This window comes from Lissotriton vulgaris, chromosome 10 (assembly GCF_964263255.1).
Source record: "Lissotriton vulgaris chromosome 10, aLisVul1.2, whole genome shotgun sequence".
In the NCBI taxonomy this organism is placed as follows: Eukaryota; Metazoa; Chordata; class Amphibia; order Caudata; family Salamandridae; genus Lissotriton; species Lissotriton vulgaris.
The window spans coordinates 303,623,936-303,646,394 of NC_141698.1; the positions used below are offsets into that span (position 1 = coordinate 303,623,936).

The 22,459-nt window shown below is 41.2% G+C and overlaps 1 protein-coding gene across 2 annotated transcripts in view; it reads right to left on the reverse strand.

Moving 5' to 3' along the window:
• Positions 1–22,459, reverse strand: part of PTH1R (parathyroid hormone 1 receptor) — a 631,389-nt gene that overhangs the window by 9,340 nt on the left and 599,590 nt on the right. For both annotated transcript variants that reach the window (XM_086941074.1, XM_086941073.1), the window contains one exon: positions 1,276–1,417. In XM_086941074.1, the coding sequence (XP_086797200.1) occupies positions 1,276–1,417 (142 nt within the window). The remainder of the gene's footprint in view (positions 1–1,275; positions 1,418–22,459) is intronic.

Genomic DNA, 22,459 nt, shown 5'->3' on the forward strand with positions numbered 1-22,459 from the left:
GTTTGAATGGCAGGGCTTCTGGAGGTGAGGGTGGAGGTGCACTATCAGAGCTGCATGTGTATTAATACTGGAAATGCATGGAATGCCCCCTAAGGCACAGAGGTTTTTTTTGGAGTGTTGGAACAGATCATGTTCAGATCGAGTTCTACAATATCTGGGGAAAGAGTAAAATTTCACAATTTTGCCCAGTGTAAGTATTTACTATTTAACTCTAGTTTTGGAATACTGTGCAGAATGTTCAACATTCCCAAAGTGGTCTAAAACTGAGCTGACATGCTGAGCAGAAATTTAGGACTGCCCCACCACCCAGTTTGACGCCACAAATCTTTGTAGATCAATCCACTTGTCCAGCTCTCTTAATATATTTTTGTCCCTTTCATGGCTGCTTTAGTACTTAGAGCAAAGTCTGTGCACATTTAACCGAAGTCCAGTACAGTCTTATACTACAGGGCTTATTAGGATGTTGGTCAGAGTTGCCTCTGACTGACACTGTCTCGGTCTCCGGACTGACGGACCTTTGGTCGGCGGTTCTGACCGCCTGATTACGATGCGACCAAACACTGTTCAGTCAGATATTCACTTTTCTCTATGAGAGCTTGGGCTGTAAATGAACCCTAATACAGGCTCTTATAGAGAAAAGGGTGTGTGTGTTAAACCCTGCTCTCTTTGGCAGGCACCCCATGGTGCCTGCACAAAATGCAGTGTTGTACAGCGGTGTACCCTAGGTACCCCCCTCGACTACCAACAGTAGGAAGCGGAGGCAAGGGGGCCCTGCCTGGGGCCCCCAAAGTTGCCTCCCGTCATCCTTTCCGTGTCGCACAGGCCGGCACGGAAAGGCTCTGGGAAACTGACAGTGTAATCCTGTTGGCAGAAACGCTGTCCATAGGGGATTATGTTGCTTTTTGTGACTGACAAGAAGACTCCGAGAGCCGGTCGGAACCTAGTTGGAATGACCGACTGGTTTACGTTCCGACTGCCGACATTGTATTTGGGCAGTTGGACCGCAAACCGACTATGTTGGTCAGAAAGCCTCTGACCGCGGTCAGAAAGCTTCCGACTAGCAGTCTGAGGCTTTCCGACCATCATCGTAATCAGCCCCTAAATCCTTCCAAAAGTCAACTGTATCCTGAACTTATATTGTACTCAATAACAATATGTATAGAAAGTCATTTAGTCATTTGAAAATCGGTATTTTCACAATCTTTGTCAAGATAGCGCATTGAGCACTTGTGAAAGAGATGCCAGTTTACATTTTACTTGTAGTAAACATCTTACCTGGAAAGAATTGAAGATCATTTCATAGTGCATTTGAACTTGCCAAAGAATCCCTGACACGTCGGTGTATGGCATAGCCATAAAAACGATATAATGAACTCCAAACAGAGGCATTAGGACAAGTGTTGATTTCAGCAACTTCCTGTATGTCAGGGAGAGAGGGAGAGAGAGGATGGGAAAGAGAGAGAATGAGTGGTTTATAAGGTTAACTTTGGTTTACAAACATGCTTAAGAGTTTTATTTCAATATTTGCTTTTTTTAAATGTACCCTTCATTCATTGCTGTTCCCGGATAGGAATTTTAATTAGAGACTTCAATTTTTCAGTATGAGCAATGCTGATATCTCAACTGGGGTAAATCACATCAGGACAGGGCTGGTATGCCAATCACATACCATGGAGCTGACCATTTCAGTTGGCTCTGAATGTTGTTCTGTCATTTACATGATTTGTACATCATACGGGAATGAAGGCTAAAATGATTCCATTCTTCTGTTGGTGTTAGTGTTCCGTCTCTCCGGCACAGGGCCCAATCCCACAAGGAACAGACTGCCCTCATATGGCTTTGAATAGAGTAGACCGCATTCCACAGTGTATACCCCGCGCCATTTTCCTAAGGACCCAAAAAGTAAATTTTGACTCAGTTCACTGAGAACTATTAAATCTTGAAATATGGCCTGATTCAAAAACCTTTATGCACATCTAAGTGACAAATAGATGCACAAACATGTAACTGGCTGTATCAAGTTCCATGTCTTGATTCACACAGTCAGGATTGGTGATTTTCTCTGACTGTGAATTCCACATAATACGGATAAATACGGTAGATCTGCAATAGGGACATGCATAATTTATAGTATGCATGCCTAGTACACACAAATGGGACGAATTCCAAGTAAGAATGGTACCCGACATTTTCACATGTCTTATGCTTATTCATAAGTGGCAAAAACATATGCAATTCTGCCCCTGGATGTCTGTAGGTGTTGATTCCTGTAGCAGGAAAGGGAATGAGGAGAATCCTACTGTGTCAGACTCTTGCAGAAATGGTGCCTGTCATGTAGGGATGCCACAGCAGGACAAGGAGGGAAACCTGAGGATAGGTCATAGACCATGTTGGCAGTAGCGGCTTGCAGAGGTAAGAGCGGTAGGTCAGAGCTGGTGTTGGGGATGTTGGAATTTGATCTACGACGGGATACGTAATATCACTAAAAAAACAACAAAAAAACGTACTTTGTTCTTGCCGCATCAGCGATGCGGTGAGCGCAAAGTAAGTGGTTTTATTTATTTATTTTATATAACTTATCCTGACAAGTGTCGAATTCTACAACTCCCCACCCTGCCCTGTCCCCCTGCCCCACAACTCTTACCTGTGCGAACCACCAATGCATGTTGGTATTGCGGTATGGTGGGCTGAAATCCGGTAATGTGGGAAGGAATGTCTTATTTTTTTAAGAGAATGAAATGGAATTAGACTGTGATGAACGTTTACATGAGCCTTTGTAATCAGGATACTCGATACATTTAAAAGTGATACAAAGAGAATGGAATACATTGAATTGAATGTAATTCTGCAGGAAGAAATAATTGGGAAAGGGGTTGAAGTGGTTGACATTAGGTGGAGGAGAAGATGAATTGAAGAGTTCGTGGGCAATGAGTCCAACAAGCAAAGACATAACAGCTGAGAAGATGAGAAGAAAGGGTGTATGTTACATCGAGTGCAGATTCGAAAAGGTCAGATGTGAATGATGTAGAAGATATGATTAAAAGGAGAGCCAAGAGTCAAAAAGCACACATACATACAGGGTGATAGCTAAAAAGCAGCAGGAAGAGTATGAATTCTTGAGGGGGTGCTGTTAAGAAAGAAAAAAAGTATTTAGCACCTATATAGGTTAGGTTGGACAGAGTTTGTTGGTATCCAAGTCTGGACTAAGAATAGGTAACTGGATACAATGTCATTGGGTGAAAAATTGTCAGAGAAAGAAATATGAGTCATCAGTGTAGAAGGCAAGGTAGTATGAAGGCAGAAATAAGGGAGGGGGAGCAAATCAAGAAAAGTAGCGGTCCTATGACAGACTTTGACGACACTGAAATAAGAGGGAGTGGGAGAGGGTGAAGGTTTTGATCTAGCCAAGTGGGAATATAAAAGTGATCAACAAGAAGAGAAGACACGCAAGAGAGTGTAGTACTGTGCAATTCGCGAGAAGTAAGAGAAGAAGGCAGAATAGAGTGTTCAAAAGCATCAAAAGTTGATTTGGAAGTAGTAGAAAAGGTAGTTTGTTGCATTCAGCAGATGCGAGCTAATTGATAATTGAGGTATCAGAGGATTCCATGCTTTGAGCATAACAAAACTGAGACTGATATGGAGAAGGAGACAGTTGGCATTCAAGCAGCAAGGTAGTTTGCTAAAGGTTACAAACTTAAGTAGTTTAAGTTTATTAATCATGATTTTAGTTAGTTAAAGCCATTATATGATATTAGCACACAGTATAAACCGGTACATAATAAGTTAAAAGAGTAAGCACATGCTAAAGTATAAGGGGGCATATTACCAACAACTAGCGATAATTATCGCTATGTTGGTTTAGCGGCAATTTTTTTATCGCTGAGCTGCGGCGATTTTTATCGCTTAGGAACCTTGCTATTATCAAGGTATATCTCCTAAGCGATAAAAATCGGCCGAAATGCATGAATATCGCTGAAAAGTCAGCGATATTCATGCATTACCAAGCTAATGCTCTTAGCCATGCTATCCACCTCCCATTGGATAACATGGCTAAGAACTGCTCAGGGCAGGTGTTAGCTTTTTGAGATATTCACGCTTAGCGTGAATATCTCCAAAAGTTGGTAATAGGAGATAGCGTCGCTAACATCTTGGCACGCCCACTTTGCATGTCATTAGTGATAAATATCACAGACATGCAAAGCGGGGCCCAAGATGGTCGCTATCTCCTACTAGCTGTCGCTAACTGGTGTTAGCGACAGCTAGGTAATAGGGAGATAATTTTATCTCCGCTTTCTTGGCTTTTAAAGCCAAAAAAGCGGAGATAAATCCCCTTGAAAATATGCCCCAAGGTTACTTCAGCAAATGTCCTGATTAATTCAGTGTACACAAGGTAAAGTACTAGTATGTGGGATCTTCGATAATTAGCCTTAATACTACTTAGAAGCTAATGCACAGCAGATAAAACTGAAGAAAGGGTTACATGTTACCAACATAAAGTCACTTTAGTGAGTGTCCTGATTCATTCAAGTATACACAGGTTAAAGTGCAAGTGTATGAGTTCTTTGATAGTTGACCTTGATACGACCTGAAAAACGAATGCACAGCAGATAAGACTGAATTAAAACAATTCAATAGTTCAAGAGGCTTGCTAATCGCAAAAGGACTCTTCATTAAGGCTCCTTACTTGAGATAGACGAACAGGCGATAAAGTGCCGGTGCATAGAAAGAGCGGATGAAAAAGGGGAAGCCTTTGGACATAGGGCCATATGTATGAAGGCAATTTTGCGATCACAAACTCCGAAATTCACTGAATTTCGGCATTTGCAATCGCAAAAAAGCTAAGTGGTATGTATGTAAGCAAAACAGCCTAGCAAAATAAGAAATCACAAATTCACAATTCCCTATTTTGCAATTGCATTTAAGGAATCGCAAATTGCGATTCCTTAACTGCAATGTATGAGGCCCAGAAAAAGTGCAATTTGGCCTTAAGGAATCGCAAATTACCACCAACTTCAAGTTGTGTCAGGTGACCGGTCTTGACTCTTAAATCACTTGGGAATAAAAACTCTTGCTGTCGCCAAGCAGGTTTGCCTGTGCAAACAATTGAAAACAGGAATTGAAAACACGTGTATGTATGGGCTTCATTTTTTCCACATGGGGCACTCAGTGGGAATACAAAAAAAGCACCAATTAAAAGAAGGACAAACTAAAACACACTGGCTAAATTAACAAAATAGGCTCAGGGATAATCTCCCTGGTTGTAACTGCTGGTGTGTATGTAACCGCTGCCTAGGTGTCAACACCACCTACTTATCAGGAAAAAATTGGACATTTCTTACTACACTCCCCTTGCCCCCATATGGGATTCGCCGGGAACGCCGGAATGCCTTAGAGATCAATTATCGATTCCTCTTAGAACAGCGGGCATTGGACAGTGGCAAGACCTCATCGTAGATTCTAGACTAATGGAGTGGGATTCATTATCCAGATTAACAAATGGAACCCTTACTAGATTCAAATTTTATCAATTATCCAACTGGTGTAGTACTATAACTTGGAATCTCACAACTAATCCTAAATTTGATCTAGTAAAGAGAAAAGGGAGCTGGAAAAAAGAAGTTTCCTTTTGGTACGACGCACTAAATGAGAAAGATCAAGCCACGGAATCTGAACTTAATAAATTATGGGGAGAAGAAATAGCTCTACAACATGGCGAACTACAAGGTCTTTGGGGAGATTCGTTTAAATTGTTGCATACGATTGTTAAATCTGCCCCCTTAAAGCGAAACCATCTGTTTACATTATATAGAGCGTATTTTTCACCCAAGAAGCTGTCCAAGTTTACGAATATGGATTACTCTTGTTTGCGCTGTAAACTTTCCAAGGCAGACGACATACATATGTTCGCTGAGTGCCCTAAATTATCTCTCTTTTGGTCCAAAATAGAGGAATTTATAATAGAAGTGTGTAATATACGGTTTAAAATTACTCCGATGACCATTTTTTTTGGGTTAGAGTTTGGATCTCCGCTTAATGAGATGAGGACTAAATTTATATTCTATGCAATGATTATAGCTAGACGAGAAATATGTAAACTTTGGAAGTCAGAGATCATTCCTACCTTTGCAGATTTTTTAAGCTATATTATATATATCAGTGAAGCTGATCTTGCATGTGATAATTCTTGCCTTGACAAAACTTGGGCGGCCCTGGTGGCCTGGCGGAACCGATGATATATATTCCTATGATTTCACCTGGGTCCTGTGGACGCTTGGTATCCTACCCAACTGAGGGCCGTATCGACTAAAGGGTATGGAGTGGACCTAGCTCACAGTGGAGACTGGAGGGGTATCCGACCTTCTCTCCCAATCTGGAGCCAAGACGGTAGTTTTGGTCCAGTTGGACGGAACATCGCATTGAGGAGAGAAGGAGATACCCTTTCTAGAATACCCACTTCTGGTATATGAGGAATACAAAAAAAAAAAAAAAAAGCCACCTACTGGAGAGCCCCTGACAGTTTAGAAAAATTCTTTTTGGATTAACAATTAACGTTTTGGGAGGGGTGAGGGGTGGGGACAGGAGCACAAGGGAAAGTGGGAGGGGCTGAAATGCCTCATGCACTCCACGCTGAACAGACCTCTAATGAAAATTTAAAGAAGAAAGGAATCCAAAAAGTATACAGTCATCAAAACAAGTTTGCTTTTCAAGTTAGGGGCCTGAGATAATGTGGCGTAATATACAGGGCTGCCGACTTTGGGACTGGGGAACCAGGTTTGAGTACCAGCATCGGCTGTAGCTATGCTGTAAAAAAACATGTCTACTGTAACAAAACCAATTAAACAATGCCAAATCCAAACAAAATATCGACTCGAAATAAAATTTCAAATGCCAATCGATAGTACGCATTGGTTGAACTCCCTTTGTGAATGCATATAGAAGCCGGTGAACAAATGGCATGGGACCAATTCGAAGAAAAAAAAGAGTGCACCAACTAAACCTTAATGCACAAAAGAATAGAGGGACATGTAACAGGGGTAGTTGCTATGCAAGTGAAAACCACACAAAGACGGGACAAGGCGGGGCAATTAGCAACGTTTCACCAGTGAAAAGAAAGGAATTTACAAAGGCACATGAAGGAACAAATGGAAAGCGATCAGCGTGATGAAAGCTCATGATGAAGATACAGCATGTCTTGGTTCAAGACACTGCATGCCGCCGTCTATATCCTAGACGTAAAAAGAACCTGTTACATCCCACCTTATGTGACTCTTTCCTTTAAGATCAAACCTTCTTTTTCCTATTTTTGTAGACAGTAATTGATTTTCAAGAAGTCTGGAGCTCATCTGTTCTGAGCAGAAGGGGCATTACATGGAATCCCCCCTGACTTAGCGAGCTGGACCAGGGACTTTGTTTGAGGCCGAATTTTTCATCGAGGAGCCTTCTCAGGGCAGTGCCTGACCTCAAGATGGTGGCTGGGGCCAGTCTTGTTTACCACCTCGGGGGACTACTGAGGCTTCGGGGCACTCTCAAACTTAGCAGTAGGGGCTTTTCAGCTGATCCCCCTTTCAATGGCGCTCTACTCTGGGGGCATTTCGAGTCTGGGGTGTCCACTGTAAGGACGGGCCTGGAAAACGTCTGACCTTAAGATGGTGCCCGTGCCATTGAATCCGTACTACCCGCAGTCTTTTCGAGTTCTCTGGCGGCTACCACTCCCGGACGTCGAGCCTCCTGCTGACTGCGCCTTGATGACATCAAAACATTAACCCCCACTCACACCTGGGCTTAGATCTGACTCCGGTTCTCATCTCTCCTCCTCCCTCGTATGAACTCAACTTTTTCAGATCAACCCTGATCACTATCCTAACAGCGGAGTCCGAGAAATATGGCTGATGCTTGGTAGAGCTGCCAAGACAGCTATAGAGGAGATCAGCCCTGGTTCACCCCCTCGAATGTCCCCTACCCAGCCGGACATTGGGCACAATTTCTGCCAGTCTCCCTGTTATGTCTCCTTCCTCCCCCATCCACCAACCAATTACCGTAACATTGCTTTTTTTGTCCTATGTTTAACTACCCTCTTGTAACAGATGTAACTTGTAACTTGTAACTCACTGATCCTCATATAAAGTCCTCTGATACCTCCGGATCTAGCCAGCGCTATATAAAACTCTTCAAAGAAAATAAATAAATAAATAAATAAATAGATGAAATTGGAAATGAGAACAAACAAAGTGTTACATCCTGCTTTTCCTTTCTTTCTGTCCTTCTTTAGTGTTTGTTATAACTAGCTCAGCATACATCTATGATGTCACATAGAGTGCTGGTTGTGTATGTTTGAAATGAGAGTCAGTTACATCTGAGGCTGAGCAGCTGTTCAGCTGCTCCTGGTGGGGTTACAATTGGACCTACATATTTTTGTATTATCAAATTGACCTGCAACTAATCTTCAATAAATCAAATCTATTTTCATATTCTGGATTTAAGGACTTTTATTTGCTACACAAAGCAGTAAACGAATGTCAATACTTTATTTGGAAACTGGCCTATTTCATTCAGGCTATGCTACAGTATAGGAGAATGAAGAAGGGTACAATATGTTTAGGTTCTGAGATGACAAACTTTTGAAATATTCCATCGTGCTGTCACAAGCCACACTCCTACTTGCATCGTGTGCGATCTAGTGGCTTATTTTTCCCTATCCTTTCAAAGACCTTTGACTACAGTCTCACCTTTCAGCAATTCCTTGGTCTCAAAGATAAATGTAAATGTAAATGTAAATGTAAGGTGTTTTGTAGCGCGCTCAATTACTACCGGAGTATCCTGGCGCGAATGACCGCTGGGGAACCCGTCCTGGCTTTCCCTGTGAGATGGTCCCATGCTGGGTATCTCCAAGGTGAAGCCAGGCATCCCCGGCGTCTGTGGGGGGCCGTTGTAGCGATGAGGCAAGCTTAATGCCCAGAGTTACAGAGTGTGATCACTGCCCAAAGTGGGCACCGAGGCGAGAATTATCAGTCCGCTGACCCTGGTCCTCGACCCTGCCGCGTCGGGAATCGAACCCTGGTCCCGGGCCGTTCTCAGCCTCCGGGTCTGCCGCCTCTAACCAGTGAGCCACACCTCGCTACTAGATAGGAACCAATTTAAAATTAGAAACAGAAATACAATATGGCATGTATGGTTTTAAAAATAGAATGTTCAATACAGATGCTCATATAAAAGAAAAAAAATAATATTTACATTTTCGTGTAAGGGAAAATAGCCTTAGATTGTTTAGCAAGAGCTGTACGGTTACCTATTTTTGCAACATAAAAACTCCTGCAGGGGTGCGTCAGGCAAGCTGCACCAGTCGCAGGTTACCAGGTGTCTGCCTCAGAAAGTCACGTATCTTTTTTATGAGTTAACATTTCTACCATACCAATATTTTTCCCAAGAAGAACTTCACAGCTTGGGAGTATTTCATTTGACTTCACACCACAGATAAATCCTTCTCAAATTGACTGATGAGTTTGCACATGCCACACACAAACTTGTTTGTGCATGGGATTTACTGCCGCATGATATTACTTGACCGCAGAAGTAATTTGATCTATTGCTTCCTGGTCACATAGTCAATATTTAGCACCCACAGTTCCACCTGTTGTTGATCACAAATATACTTTAATAGTCGAAATTACTTTGTGCTTCTGGCCTAACGTTACTACTATAAGTTCATCTCATAACTCTCTGTTACACCAGAGCATACCTAACACAGCTAGGACCGTTGGAACTGTACAAGTGGAACAGGTATTTTCCCTCTAGTTGGCTACAGTTTACTGTCACATGGCACTGCAGACACCTAACCAATGAAAGAACCATACTTAAATCATGGTTGCTCATTTGCCAGGATATTTCCGTCTGGTCACTGAACATCCCTTCAGATGGTAAACCTGCTGAGGATCAAACCAAGTCTGGGAAAACACTGCAGAAGGTGCCCAAACCACAACTGGAACCCACCCCAAAAAACGACAGTCCGATTAATCATCTCTGTGACAACTCGCCAAAACAAAAATACTGCTTATTTAATTTGGTGGCAATGTCATTCAAACGACATTTTTACTCAATGCGTTTATTTACAGCCAGCCAGCGGGAGATAAAAAGTAGTTAGTAACGTTTTGGTGATTATCAATTTTATTTTTTTGTATCTAAATTTTATGGATTGTCTTCTTTTTAGAATTTCTATTACGCAAATTTTGATTGTTTTCTCATTTCAAAGCAAGCCAGCGCAATTTTTTAAAATAACAACTAATGACGGGAAAATTCTGAATGACAAAATCTATAATTGGAATGCTTTTTGCAGTTTATAATAACGATCACCTGTTTCTCTTCAGCCGACTTTAGGTGGCGTGCACATTTGCAGCTTAGAGGTGGTGGGATTTGGGATAGCAGACACAAATGCTTTTCACATGGTATTTAAAGGAAACTTGCTACCAAATGTCCGCACTGTCAAGCAAATAAAGTTCACAATACACCAATCATGGCCACCTCATGCCAGGAATGGCTTTCTATAGGATTTGAACTGGAGATATTTTGATTCAGAGTATTACCAGGTGCCAGATTGAAGGGACATCACTCCATACCACTTCAGGAATACTCACATTCACTCACTCACTCACTCACTCACTCACTCACTCACTCACTCACTCACTCACTCACTCACTCACACACACACACTCACTCACACATGCACACAGAACCATGAACATACATCCACCCCACATATCTACCAAACCTCCCCAAAAAAGAGGTTATTTTGTTTTTATCTTATCTGCCTGATGATTACATCTGCTCAGGCTCTGCGAGTCTCAATTCTTTCCTCTATATTTTGTCCACTTTGAAGTCAGATTGCACTGCTTCTAAGTACACTCCCCTAAGGAGATATTTGTACATTGTAGCATCTGTGCATGATCTCCTAGATTTTATCATAGTTATCCTACCAGTAAGCAGACAGTTCTGGTTTGGTCGTTGACATTGGTTCAGTGTATGGATAAGTGCGCCAGACAAGCCTTGGTATCTTAGTAGGTGGAGCATTGGGAGCCTGAACGTGTCTGCTTTGTGGTACGCACCACTTTCTTGAAATGTGGCTTCAGTGATCATGAAAGAGAGTTCTGACCCCACCTCGCTCAACTCACTGCTTTAATCAAGTGTCATGACCTGCCTGTTGGGTGCAACCATACACCGCCGGCACTTTGCCGAGCAGGCAAATCATGCTACACTATCTTGAATCCACTGTTCTTGGGACAGCAGCAGTCGGCTCTGCACATGCATGTTGAGGCCCGCAACTCTCCTCTACCAGCAGAAGTTGAGGCTCACTTCTCCTGTTTCTTGCTTTGAAAATGTCTTCTCATCACTTAGGATGCAGTCCTGTGGGATATTAAACATGTACCTGCCTCTACCAAGCATTGCTCCCCACCTGTGAAGGAAGGAGTAAACTGGATTACTGCCGCTTTGTTGAGCCCAGCTGTTTGTGTCTAACCCTTGGGCGTCCTTCTGTATGCATCTACCTTCTACTCCTAGGTGGGATTTGACCAAAAGTCGAAAGGTAGGCCAAGTACCACCCTCATATTTCAGTGACATACCAAATGCAACAAATAGTTCTCAGGCAGGAGTTTGCTTCTCTGTCTAGATGCGAGCTGCAGTGCTGACCATGTGGACTATCATAATCTTGTCTATTCTATCCAAAGAGCCTTTTGGAGTGGTTGGCTCAGACTCCTTCCAGGCACCAACATGAAATTGTGGGTGTAGGGCTTAGAAATTCATTGCCACAGCAGTATGGAGGATCTTAAGATGTTGCTGCCACTCCTTCTAGTAGGTGAAGATATCATTAAACTGAAGCCGGGCCGATGACGGCTGAAATGCCAGAAACCGGTCCCCGGTAGCTTGTTTCCTTTCTGGTGAAGAATTGGCTTGGTAGTTTGGTCTGCCCTGTTCCCATCATGCACTGGGACAGGAACAGACTAATTTGCATGTAGCCAGGTTCTGAGCTGGGATGGTGCAGTGAGCTAAAAAACGGTGATGGATCAATCCCTGATCTCTTGACTGGGTAGGAGTATTCTGCATCATTCAGAAACTCTGTCCATCACCTTTTCCAAAATTGAATTTATCCACATTAATTGTGGGAGGGTATACTCAGACGTGAGTCCCTAGCTCATTGCACCTTCAGGATTCAAGCAGGCCGGGCCGATGACGGCTGAAATGCCAGAAACCGGTCCCCGGTAGCTTGTCTCCTTTCTGGTGAAGAATTGGCTTGGTAGTTTGGTCTGCCCTGTTCCCATCATGCACTGGGACAGGAACAGACTAATTTGCATGTAGCCAGGTTCTGAGCTGGGATGGTGCAGTGAGCTAAAAAACGGTGATGGATCAATCCCTGATCTCTTGACTGGGTAGGAGTATTCTGCATCATTCAGAAACTCTGTCCATCACCTTTTCCAAAATTGAATTTATCCACACTAAGTGTGGGAGGGTATACTCAGACGTGAGTCCCTAGCTCATTGCACCATCAGGATTCAAGCAAGCCGGGCCGATGACGGCTGAAATGCCAGAAACCGGTCCCCGGTAGCTTGTCTCCTTTCTGGTGAAGAATTGGCTTGGTAGTTTGGTCTGCCCTGTTCCCATCATGCACTGGGACAGGAACAGACTAATTTGCATGTAGCCAGGTTCTGAGCTGGGATGGTGCAGTGAGCTAAAAAACGGTGATGGATCAATCCCTGATCTCTTGACTGGGTAGGAGTATTCTGCATCATTCAGAAACTCTGTCCATCACCTTTTCCAAAATTGAATTTATCCACACTAAGTGTGGGAGGGTATACTCAGACGAGAGTCCCTAGCTCATTGCACCATCAGGATTCAAGCAAGCCGGGCCGATGACGGCTGAAATGCCAGAAACCGGTCCCCGGTAGCTTGTCTCCTTTCTGGTGAAGAATTGGCTTGGTAGTTTGGTCTGCCCTGTTCCCATCATGCACTGGGACAGGAACAGACTAATTTGCATGTAGCCAGGTTCTGAGCTGGGATGGTGCAGTGAGCTAAAAAACGGTGATGGATCAATCCCTGATCTCTTGACTGGGTAGGAGTATTCTGCATCATTCAGAAACTCTGTCCATCACCTTTTCCAAAATTGAATTTATCCACACTAAGTGTGGGAGGGTATACTCAGACGAGAGTCCCTAGCTCATTGCACCATCAGGATTCAAGCAAGCCGGGCCGATGACGGCTGAAATGCCAGAAACCGGTCCCCGGTAGCTTGTCTCCTTTCTGGTGAAGAATTGGCTTGGTAGTTTGGTCTGCCCTGTTCCCATCATGCACTGGGACAGGAACAGACTAATTTGCATGTAGCCAGGTTCTGAGCTGGGATGGTGCAGTGAGCTAAAAAACGGTGATGGATCAATCCCTGATCTCTTGACTGGGTAGGAGTATTCTGCATCATTCAGAAACTATGTCCATCACCTTTTCCAAAATTGATATCATTAAACTGTTCAGGAATTTCAAAGAAGGCAGCCCATCAGACAACAACGCCGCTCACACTGCAGCCATACATGCCCATTTCACACCACTCACAAACCTAGACTACAAATGTTTCAAAACTAAATTAATGTTTCTCTAATTTTCATTTTGCAGTCAAAAGACGAAACACGAGTCGGCTTGCAAAGGTAGATAATAGAAAAACATGAATTGCAATCAACCAGAAAGCATGCTGTTTCACTAACTATAGTGGAGAAATAATGTCTAAAATTGCAATTATAGTACTGTTGAAAAAATAATAATAATTTGCTATTGTAAACAAAGTTATGAAGAATTGTTTACAGAACAAAACTGGTATGTTTTTTTGTTCAGCACCACAAGGAAAGGCCTGGTGGTCCTGAATATAAAAAAATACAATGACCCCCACACCCTGGTAGAAAACCTCTAGAAGTCAGGGTCATTAATATTTTGTTTTTGAAAAACAAACACCCATTTTGGGAGTTTGTTTTTGGAAAGCATAAAAGTTTTCTGAGCAACTGCATAAAACATGGCAGTTGCCCAATAAACTTTCAGTTCTTTTAGAGCACCCTTCGTGGTGACGGTGCCTCTGAAGCTGCAGGTTTGGGAGACAGCTCCAAATATGGTGGACAACAATCTGGCCATGGTGGCTAACATAATGACTTTGCCTCCCTAACTGACAGCGAGCCGCTCCCCCAAAATCTAAATCAGGAGCATCGTTTTTATTTAATTCTGACTGATGCATATTTGTTCTCTCAAAAGAAACAACCTAACTGTGCCTGTATACATAGAAAAATGTGCCTTGTGTAGTATTCTGAGACATAAAATTGATGCACCATATTCTTCCTCTCTTGATGAGTACCAGTCACAATCTACCCCATAAACCTAATGTCACTACAAAGCTACATCATTAGAAAATTACCAGAGCCAGGGGGCACATGTATACTCTTTATCATCCTGTTTGTTTAGCGTCTTGCGGCCGGGTGCAAAGGAATCTACAATCTACTGTGGTGAGAGGAAACATTTGGATAACTAACGGCCTCATTTAGAAAAAGTATTGCATCGCTGCGTGAAAACAGGGTTGCAACACTTTTCAGTGCGCCCTCCTTGCTACGCAATCAATGCACCATATTTACTATATGGTGCTTCATGGCACAAGGATTTACAGATACATCAGTATTCCTGATATTATTTATGAGCCCCTTGTGCCGCTGGTGCCTCACTTTTTGTGACGCACCGGTGACGTGAAATATGCACCATACTGTGACATATTTACAAAGTAATGCATCTAAGCAGAAGTGTTACTCTGTAAACCCCTAAGCTACCCCTAAGGGACCCGGGTCAGGTATAATATATGCAGGGAGGGAGTTCCCCTGCAAAAAAGGCTCATAAATGTGTTGCAGTAAAATCTATGAGATTTCACTGCAACACTTCTAGGACACCACTGCTTCAAATCCTTAAGCCTACCTAACAGCGGGTGTAAGACTGACGCAGGCCCTTTCACATGGGGGTTCTCTAGAACATTCTCCTACCTTCTTAATCTTCTAATGATTGTTCCTTTAAATGATTAAATAAATATATTGAAATAATGCTTAGTGGTTTTTCTGAATATTTATTTTCACAATTTACAGACGTTTGGGAGCTGATTAATGCAAGCTCAAATATTGGGGAACCGCATCGGGCCCCAACTGAGGAATCCGCATGCCTTTCTGTGGCACGGAAATGCTGCTTCCCGCTGACATTGTAATATGGATGGCGGTGTCTAGCTGACACCTCCACCATATTCAACCCTTTTCCGCCCGGTCGACTCGTTGACCAGGAGAAAAAGCGGCGGACGGTCTTCATGTACGGCGCGGTGCCCCCTACCATCATAATTTGGTGGGGGGGAAATGGGAGGCGGGCGGGGGATTATGTCGGGTGGATCGCAACTGCCATGCGGGCAGTGGCGATCTGCCTGACATCATAATAGACCCCTATATTCTGTACATTTCACCAGATTCTGGAGAGGAATTATAGAAAACATCATGCAAGGTATGTACATCAGTGGCATATAGCAGAGCTTTAATGTCAGTCTTTGTGAGTCATATGTCTTTTAAGTTTGTGAGAACAAATAATTTCACATAATTTCCGTGTAACTGTCTAGTTTTTTAAGAGTAATTTTTGTCCTGTTATTTTCCACTATTATTTGGGCGGTGGAACGGGGCAATCCTTTTGTTGGACCTGTTCCTTATGCAGGATCACCCCCAAACATTTTTCCTTCCTCCTCCCACTTTTTGCTGAATTTATTTTGTAGGATTTAGGACTCTGTGCACTTTGCCACTGCTAACTAGCGCTAGTGCTCTTCCTTACAACATGTTGAATTGGCTTATACGCAATTGGCATATTTAATTTACATATAAGTCCTTAGTAAAGTGGCACTATATGTCACGAGGGCCTGTAAATTAAATGCTGCTAGTGGATCTCTACAGCAATGATTGTGCGACCCACTTCAGTAGTCCTTAAAATATGTCTCAGGCCTGCCATTGCAGAGCCTGTGCGTGCGGTTGGCACTTTATGCTTTTTGGTGCTATCTTAAAGTATTTTTTTTTAATTCATATCTCCAGTTCTGCAGGTTGGATTTTTGTCATTTTGGTGTTGTTTGTTTATTAAGTATTGCTATATTTTTCCAACCTGGTGTGGGAACCTTTTGTGTTGTGTTTTCACTTTTATACTGTTTGAGTTATTCCACAAATACTTTACAGAGTGCCTCTAAGTTACAATAGACTCCTTTGTGCCAAGTTACCAAGGGGCCGTGCACACGTTCATTTGGGGGTTGCTTGTGCCTAACCCTGACGAGGTCTGAAGTTGTTGCTTGACCAAAGCACACACCCCAGTCAACCAGTAACTCAATTTCTAACACCTTTTTAAATCTTTTGCTAACAAAGACAGAGTGCAATTTCAGCCCACCTAGTTCCACTTTGACAAGGCAAATGCAGCACTGGATAATTATTGTCCAATTATGCCCAAACAGAAGTACAGCAACCAGATCACTTTATACACTACACTGATCTTCACACCTACATGAAAACAAATCAATGGTGTTTAATTTGAGTTATCCACGGACTAAACAATTGCTTCTCTCAACATTCTCCACTCATAGGATCATGACTAGGAGTGTTAGAAATATAAAATGTTATTTGCAAACTAGGTATAATTTGTAATGCAGTAAATTAAATATATTTCACCTGTAACTTAATTCTCATGTCTTAAAAAGTATACCTCAAACAAAACAGTAACAAGCGATACCGACAGAAGACTGGTTCTAAAGCAAAATGTTGTGTTTGAAAAAAATGTTTCTCAACAAAACATTTTCAACTTAAATCAGTTTCTTTGTTGACGAAAATCATGTGAAATTTCACAATATACAAAATGAAATAGCAACAAATTTGCATATTTCACATAGGCCGAAAGTCATTACGAGATTATTCCAGATGTCAAAAATGTCAGCACTCTAATGATCACAGAGTACATTGTTAATCCTCCTATTTGTTTTGCTTATGTTGCTCATGCTCTGTCATGCAAACTAGGCTTTTACTAGGCCGAGGAATTTTGTAAATGGCCCCCACAACACCTTTGAATTCTTAAGTGGAAGGTGTGCCATGTCTTGTCTAATGATCTTATACTTTGTTGACAACATAAATATTTTTATGCTATGACAACTATTATGTATTTCTCTCACCCTTTTAAACAGAACTAGAAGATATGTTCTTTGAACCTACCATTGCTTTAAAAGTCACGAGAGCTTCTTGTTCATGTCAGATGCACTGTCTTTCAAAATAAATGTGAAAATTCCATTAATCCCAAAGCTGTTGGTGCTTGGGGATTAATTTGAGCGCAGGTCAAAGATTTGTCAGATGTACTCCGTAGTCATGCCTATGGATTGTCAAAATAATTATCATGCAAAACTGAAAATTCTCTTCCAGCTAAATGATCTTTGATAAGACCATGGGAAAGGTCCAAAAGACCAGATGGTCTAGTATTGTGGATGCAGCACTTTTCATAAAGGATGTGAGAAAATGTCATTTTCTTTTAGGGATGCAGAAGATAGCCAACCCTATTACATTAATAACTGCAATTTATGTGTCTTAACAAAACTGAAGGTTTGAATAAGTTTAGGCACCGGGCCAGCTGTGTTAAAAGACTCCTTAACAAGGCATTTGAGAATGGGTCTAGATTTGCAGAGCCTTAAATGTGTCACACCTGCTCTGAAGGAACATACAGGCCTTTCTTTGAATTAAACATCAGAAAAGTTCATGGAAGAAAGTACCGAAACTGAGCAAGTAATGATAATGAATCGTAGTAAATTAACACAGTTGCTGTGGAATCCAAATTTTATTTTTTAACAGTAGTGAAGACATTTTATGGATTTATGCTTTGGATAAAAGAGATCTATTGTTCAAAACACATTACAAAAGCACTAAATGGTAATCACTTGCATCTTTCAACAATCAATAATACGACAATTAAAAGTAACAGAACAACAATAACAATAGCAGCAACAACAAAGTAATAATAAGAATTTTAACCACTTAGCTGCGGCACGAATTTTGCCGCTACGCGGGGGTTCAGCGCGGTGCTGCAGTGTTCGTGACGGAACCACAGTGTCATGAGTCACGGGTGGTGTATGCTCATGACGGCGTCGTTCTGTCATGGCCTGCCCACCCATTAATTTACCCGCACAGGCGGGGATTAATGCCACGTGGGTGGAGCGGCAGCCGCATGGCGGAACCACGCCGTCATGAGCACATGCCGCCCGTTTCTCATAACGGCGTGATTCCATCATGCGCACACAAGGGGTTAACAACAACAACAAAAATAATAATAATATTAATAATAATAATTAGAGACCCATAGATGTTCCTTTATAAAGTTATAGAACAGTCAAAGATTGTAACCTGCTATCTTAAAGTATGGACTCAAGTCTTCTCTTCATTTAAAGCATGGGTTGCATGTAGACCTTAGGAAAACACTGTGCTTGTGTCTGTTTTTACTGATGCCCCCTCTACAAGCTGAAAGAACACTGCATGCACACGTTTTCTCCATTCTGTTTGACCAACAGCTAGGAGACTGAGGTGAAACATAAAGGATAAGTAAATGTGAATTAAGTGAAAAAACATCTTGTTCCAACAATTCCCCAAAAGACAAAGGGCCAGATGTATCAAGATACCGTTTTGCGAATCCTAAATAGCGATTTTTTACGAATCGCTATTTAGAATTCGCAAAACGGTATGTATGTACAAAATCGCAATTTTTTTGCGATTCCTTATTATTTTTTATTTGCGAATTCGCATTTTGCGAATTTGCAAATAAAGAATAATTTCCAATGCATTCCTATGGGCTAGGAGGCCCATAGAAATGATAGTGCAATAATTCTCAAATTGCGAATTCGCAATTTGCTAATCGCAATTTGAGAATTATTTCAAGGGTGCAGGGGTGTCTCAAAGACACCCTGCTGCACCCCTCAAATCTACATGTGTGTGCATGTGGCACACATACATGCCCTATGGGCATGTATGAGTATCACATGCCACCCTTACAAATGCCAATTAGGGCATTTTTAAAAGAAATCGCAAATTACCACCAACTACAAGTTGGCGGTAAATTGCGATTTCTTAACACAAATTCGCAAACCAAAAATGTGTCATACATATCATTTAAGGAATCGCAAAATTTGCGATTCCTTAAATGTTATGGCAAAATAAGGAATCGCAAATAATTGCGATTCCTTAAATTGCGATTTTTTGATACATATCATAAATCGCAAATCGGCCGTTTGCGAGTCGCAAAGGCCGAAATTCTGCGATTTTCGGCCTTTGAGAGTCGCAAAAGCCTTGATACATCTGGCCCAAAATCTGGTTGTGACTCAACTGTATCCCTGTTTAAATGCAACCTCCACTAAAAATATTAATATCCAGTATTGTTATTTAAGTCCATGTATACTGGAGTTTTTTGAAACGTGTGAAAACATAACAGGTATAAACAACAGTTCAGAGAGAGACTCAGGAGCTAAAAAGCCAGATTATTACTCAATTTGCGGGTCACCCACTGAGGAAGCCATATCATCAAAAATTGAGTAAACCAGTTCTTGCGTTTTGTAACAAAATTGAATCTGTTTAGCCAAGAGTACAAGATGGGTTATGCAGCTGAAATTTCTCCTTCAAGAATGAAGGGGCATTGGAGTAAAAAAATAATACGTAGAATTGTAATGGATTTGAAAATGATTCTTTTCTTTATTGGAAATCCGAGGAGAGTTTTAGGTATTGAAGTAATATGTTTGTGTCACAAACTGCATTGAGTCTGGCTGTCCATTATTTTTGTTTCATAATCTACAAGTTTGAATGGCTAAAGTAACATTTATGTGTTGCTCTGGGTTAATGTAGGGAAGAATATTCCTGAGCTGTTTCATCTGCTAAAAACAGGATCTTGCTACTTAAAGTGTGGATTCTCAGGTGAAAGTTGAGCATGTTTACAGATACTCAGATCTTGCACAAATGGCACAGGCATAAGAGGTGAATCTACGGAGTTCGACTGCTGGATGGGAATATATTCTTCTAGAGTTTCTTAGTTTCCAGAAGCATGATTTTATTGAGATATAGGTTTTGAAACTTAGAGACCATCCATTTTTGGATTGATGCAAAAACAAAGGGAACAAAAAATGTTAGGGTAATGGCAGGCCATAGAGTTCCTATGTTCCACCAATTAGAAAATCATCTGTGTGTCATCAGAATATTTGGAAAATTGTTTAAATGGGTGAAGCTAAATGGCCTTGGTTGAAGCTAAATGCCTGAAGTTGTCTTTTATAGGACTCAATTATCTGAACCAGTTTCTTGGAACCTGATTAATAGAAGTGAATATTAAATAGTATTGCAAGTAGCACATACATATTTTCCAATAAGAGCTCCAATGCCACCGCCAGTCTGCAAAGGTCATTCAAGATGGATAGTTCCAATGACTTGGTGTTATTTCTAGTTCGCAATCTGGCTTTTACAGGATCAATTATGTTATTTGACTCAATAAAGGAGGATAACTGCTTACAAATCTCTTTCCCCAGGTAGTAGAGAGATGGGCTGTATATTTTGTGGATCATAAGAAGATAAATTTGATTTCTTTAAATTGTGGTTTTGTCATTGTAGCTTATAATTTGGCCGGTAACTTTCCTTTTTTATTTAATGAATGGTTGTATCAAGGGGTAAGCTTGTCTGAAACACGTAGATATAAGGCTTCAAGATTTTGGAAGGGCAGATGTCAATTTTGGAGCCGGAGTGCCTGGATGAAGTGATGATGTTCATTATTTCTGTGTCAAATATCTCACCAAAATGTGACGATTTGTGTTATAGGGAGATAGAAGGGCCAAATGGCGCTTTCATCATGCTCCCTTTCAAGGTTTATTTGTTGTCTAAGTATCTCAATGTTTGACAAGAAGAAATTGTAGAACTAGTAACATAATTCCTGTGATGAAGTTGTGCCTGGATTTGGAATTTGGGGTGCTGAGTGTTTGAGAGTAATATGAAACAGTTCCCTCAACAGTGTATCCCCTTCCCCAATATCACACGTACTCCGTATGTTGCACTGGGTGCTTGTGAAAATGCATTCAATAATACGCAATATTAGTTTGTTTTGATTAATGTTAATATTACACCATCTCATCTTTGTACTTAACACATAAATCATTTTCATATCAACTTTTTTTAATGGAATATAAACGGAATATAACTGCAAGAATTGCCTGACGTCTCCACAACCTGGTTTAGTTTGTATTGATAGCAACTAGAATCTATACATTTTTATGAAATGTGCATATTTATTGTTCCTATTTCTAAATATTTGTCTCTGATCATTGAGTAGGGGTGGGCGTAACTCGTGTAATTCTATGTAGCGTAATCTTGCAGAGTTACTGAGGAATTCCAAGAGATTCAGTGGAAATATGGAAGAAAAGTAATTTTGTGTTTAGCTCTGTTTATTAGTGCAAAAATCGACCTGTGTCCAAAAATGACAGAGTTTAATGCAACAGAATAGAAATAGCGAGCGCAAGCAGCTGCTCATGCTCACTAAATGTGTTCATGCATAAGGATTTTTCCCCCCAAATTACGCAAAGATGAGTAATCGTGTAATTATCAGTCATTCTGCATCAAAGAGTAACACATACTTACCTAAATTACTCCAATTCGTCCGCAGTAGCTGAAATTCTGTCCAGGTCTACTATTGAATAGTGGCATAAGTAATCATACCAACAAGGCTATTTAAAAAGGTTACCATTTCTTTACAGATGAGCATTTAAAAAAATTCTAATTTGTCCATTTTGAAGGTCGATTTTAAAGATATTCTTCATAAAGTTGCATATAATAGGCAATCTGTAAGGACATCTTTCTGTCATTCAAAAATGAAGTTATAAGAGCTGATCTAATTTTTGTGTGTGTTCTCGCACTTCACTGAATTAATTGACATGGGTGATAATGGCAGCTTTTATCAGAATTATGAATAAATAACAGTGAAGCCATTAAGTATTGTTCTCCATGCAATGTAATCTAATAGATAGGTGCTAGCAAAAAAATAGAGGTGTAGCGTACAAGGTGATTTTAACATTTCTGAATGGATTGTTGGCCTGATGGCATTTGCAATACTTTTTTAGTTTACCCTGCCATGTTTTAGTTTAGAACATAAATGTTGAGGAATCTATGGGGCATATTACCAACAACTAGCGCTAATTATCGCTATGTTGGTTTAGCGGTGATATTTTTATCGCCGAGCTGCAGCGATTTTTATCGCTTAGGAACCTTGCTATTATCAAGGTTTATCTCCTAAGCGATAAAAATCGGCCGAAATGCATGAATATCGCTGAAAAGTCAGTGATATTCATGTATTACTGAGCTAATGCTCTTAGCCATGTTATTCACCAACCATTGGATAGCATGGC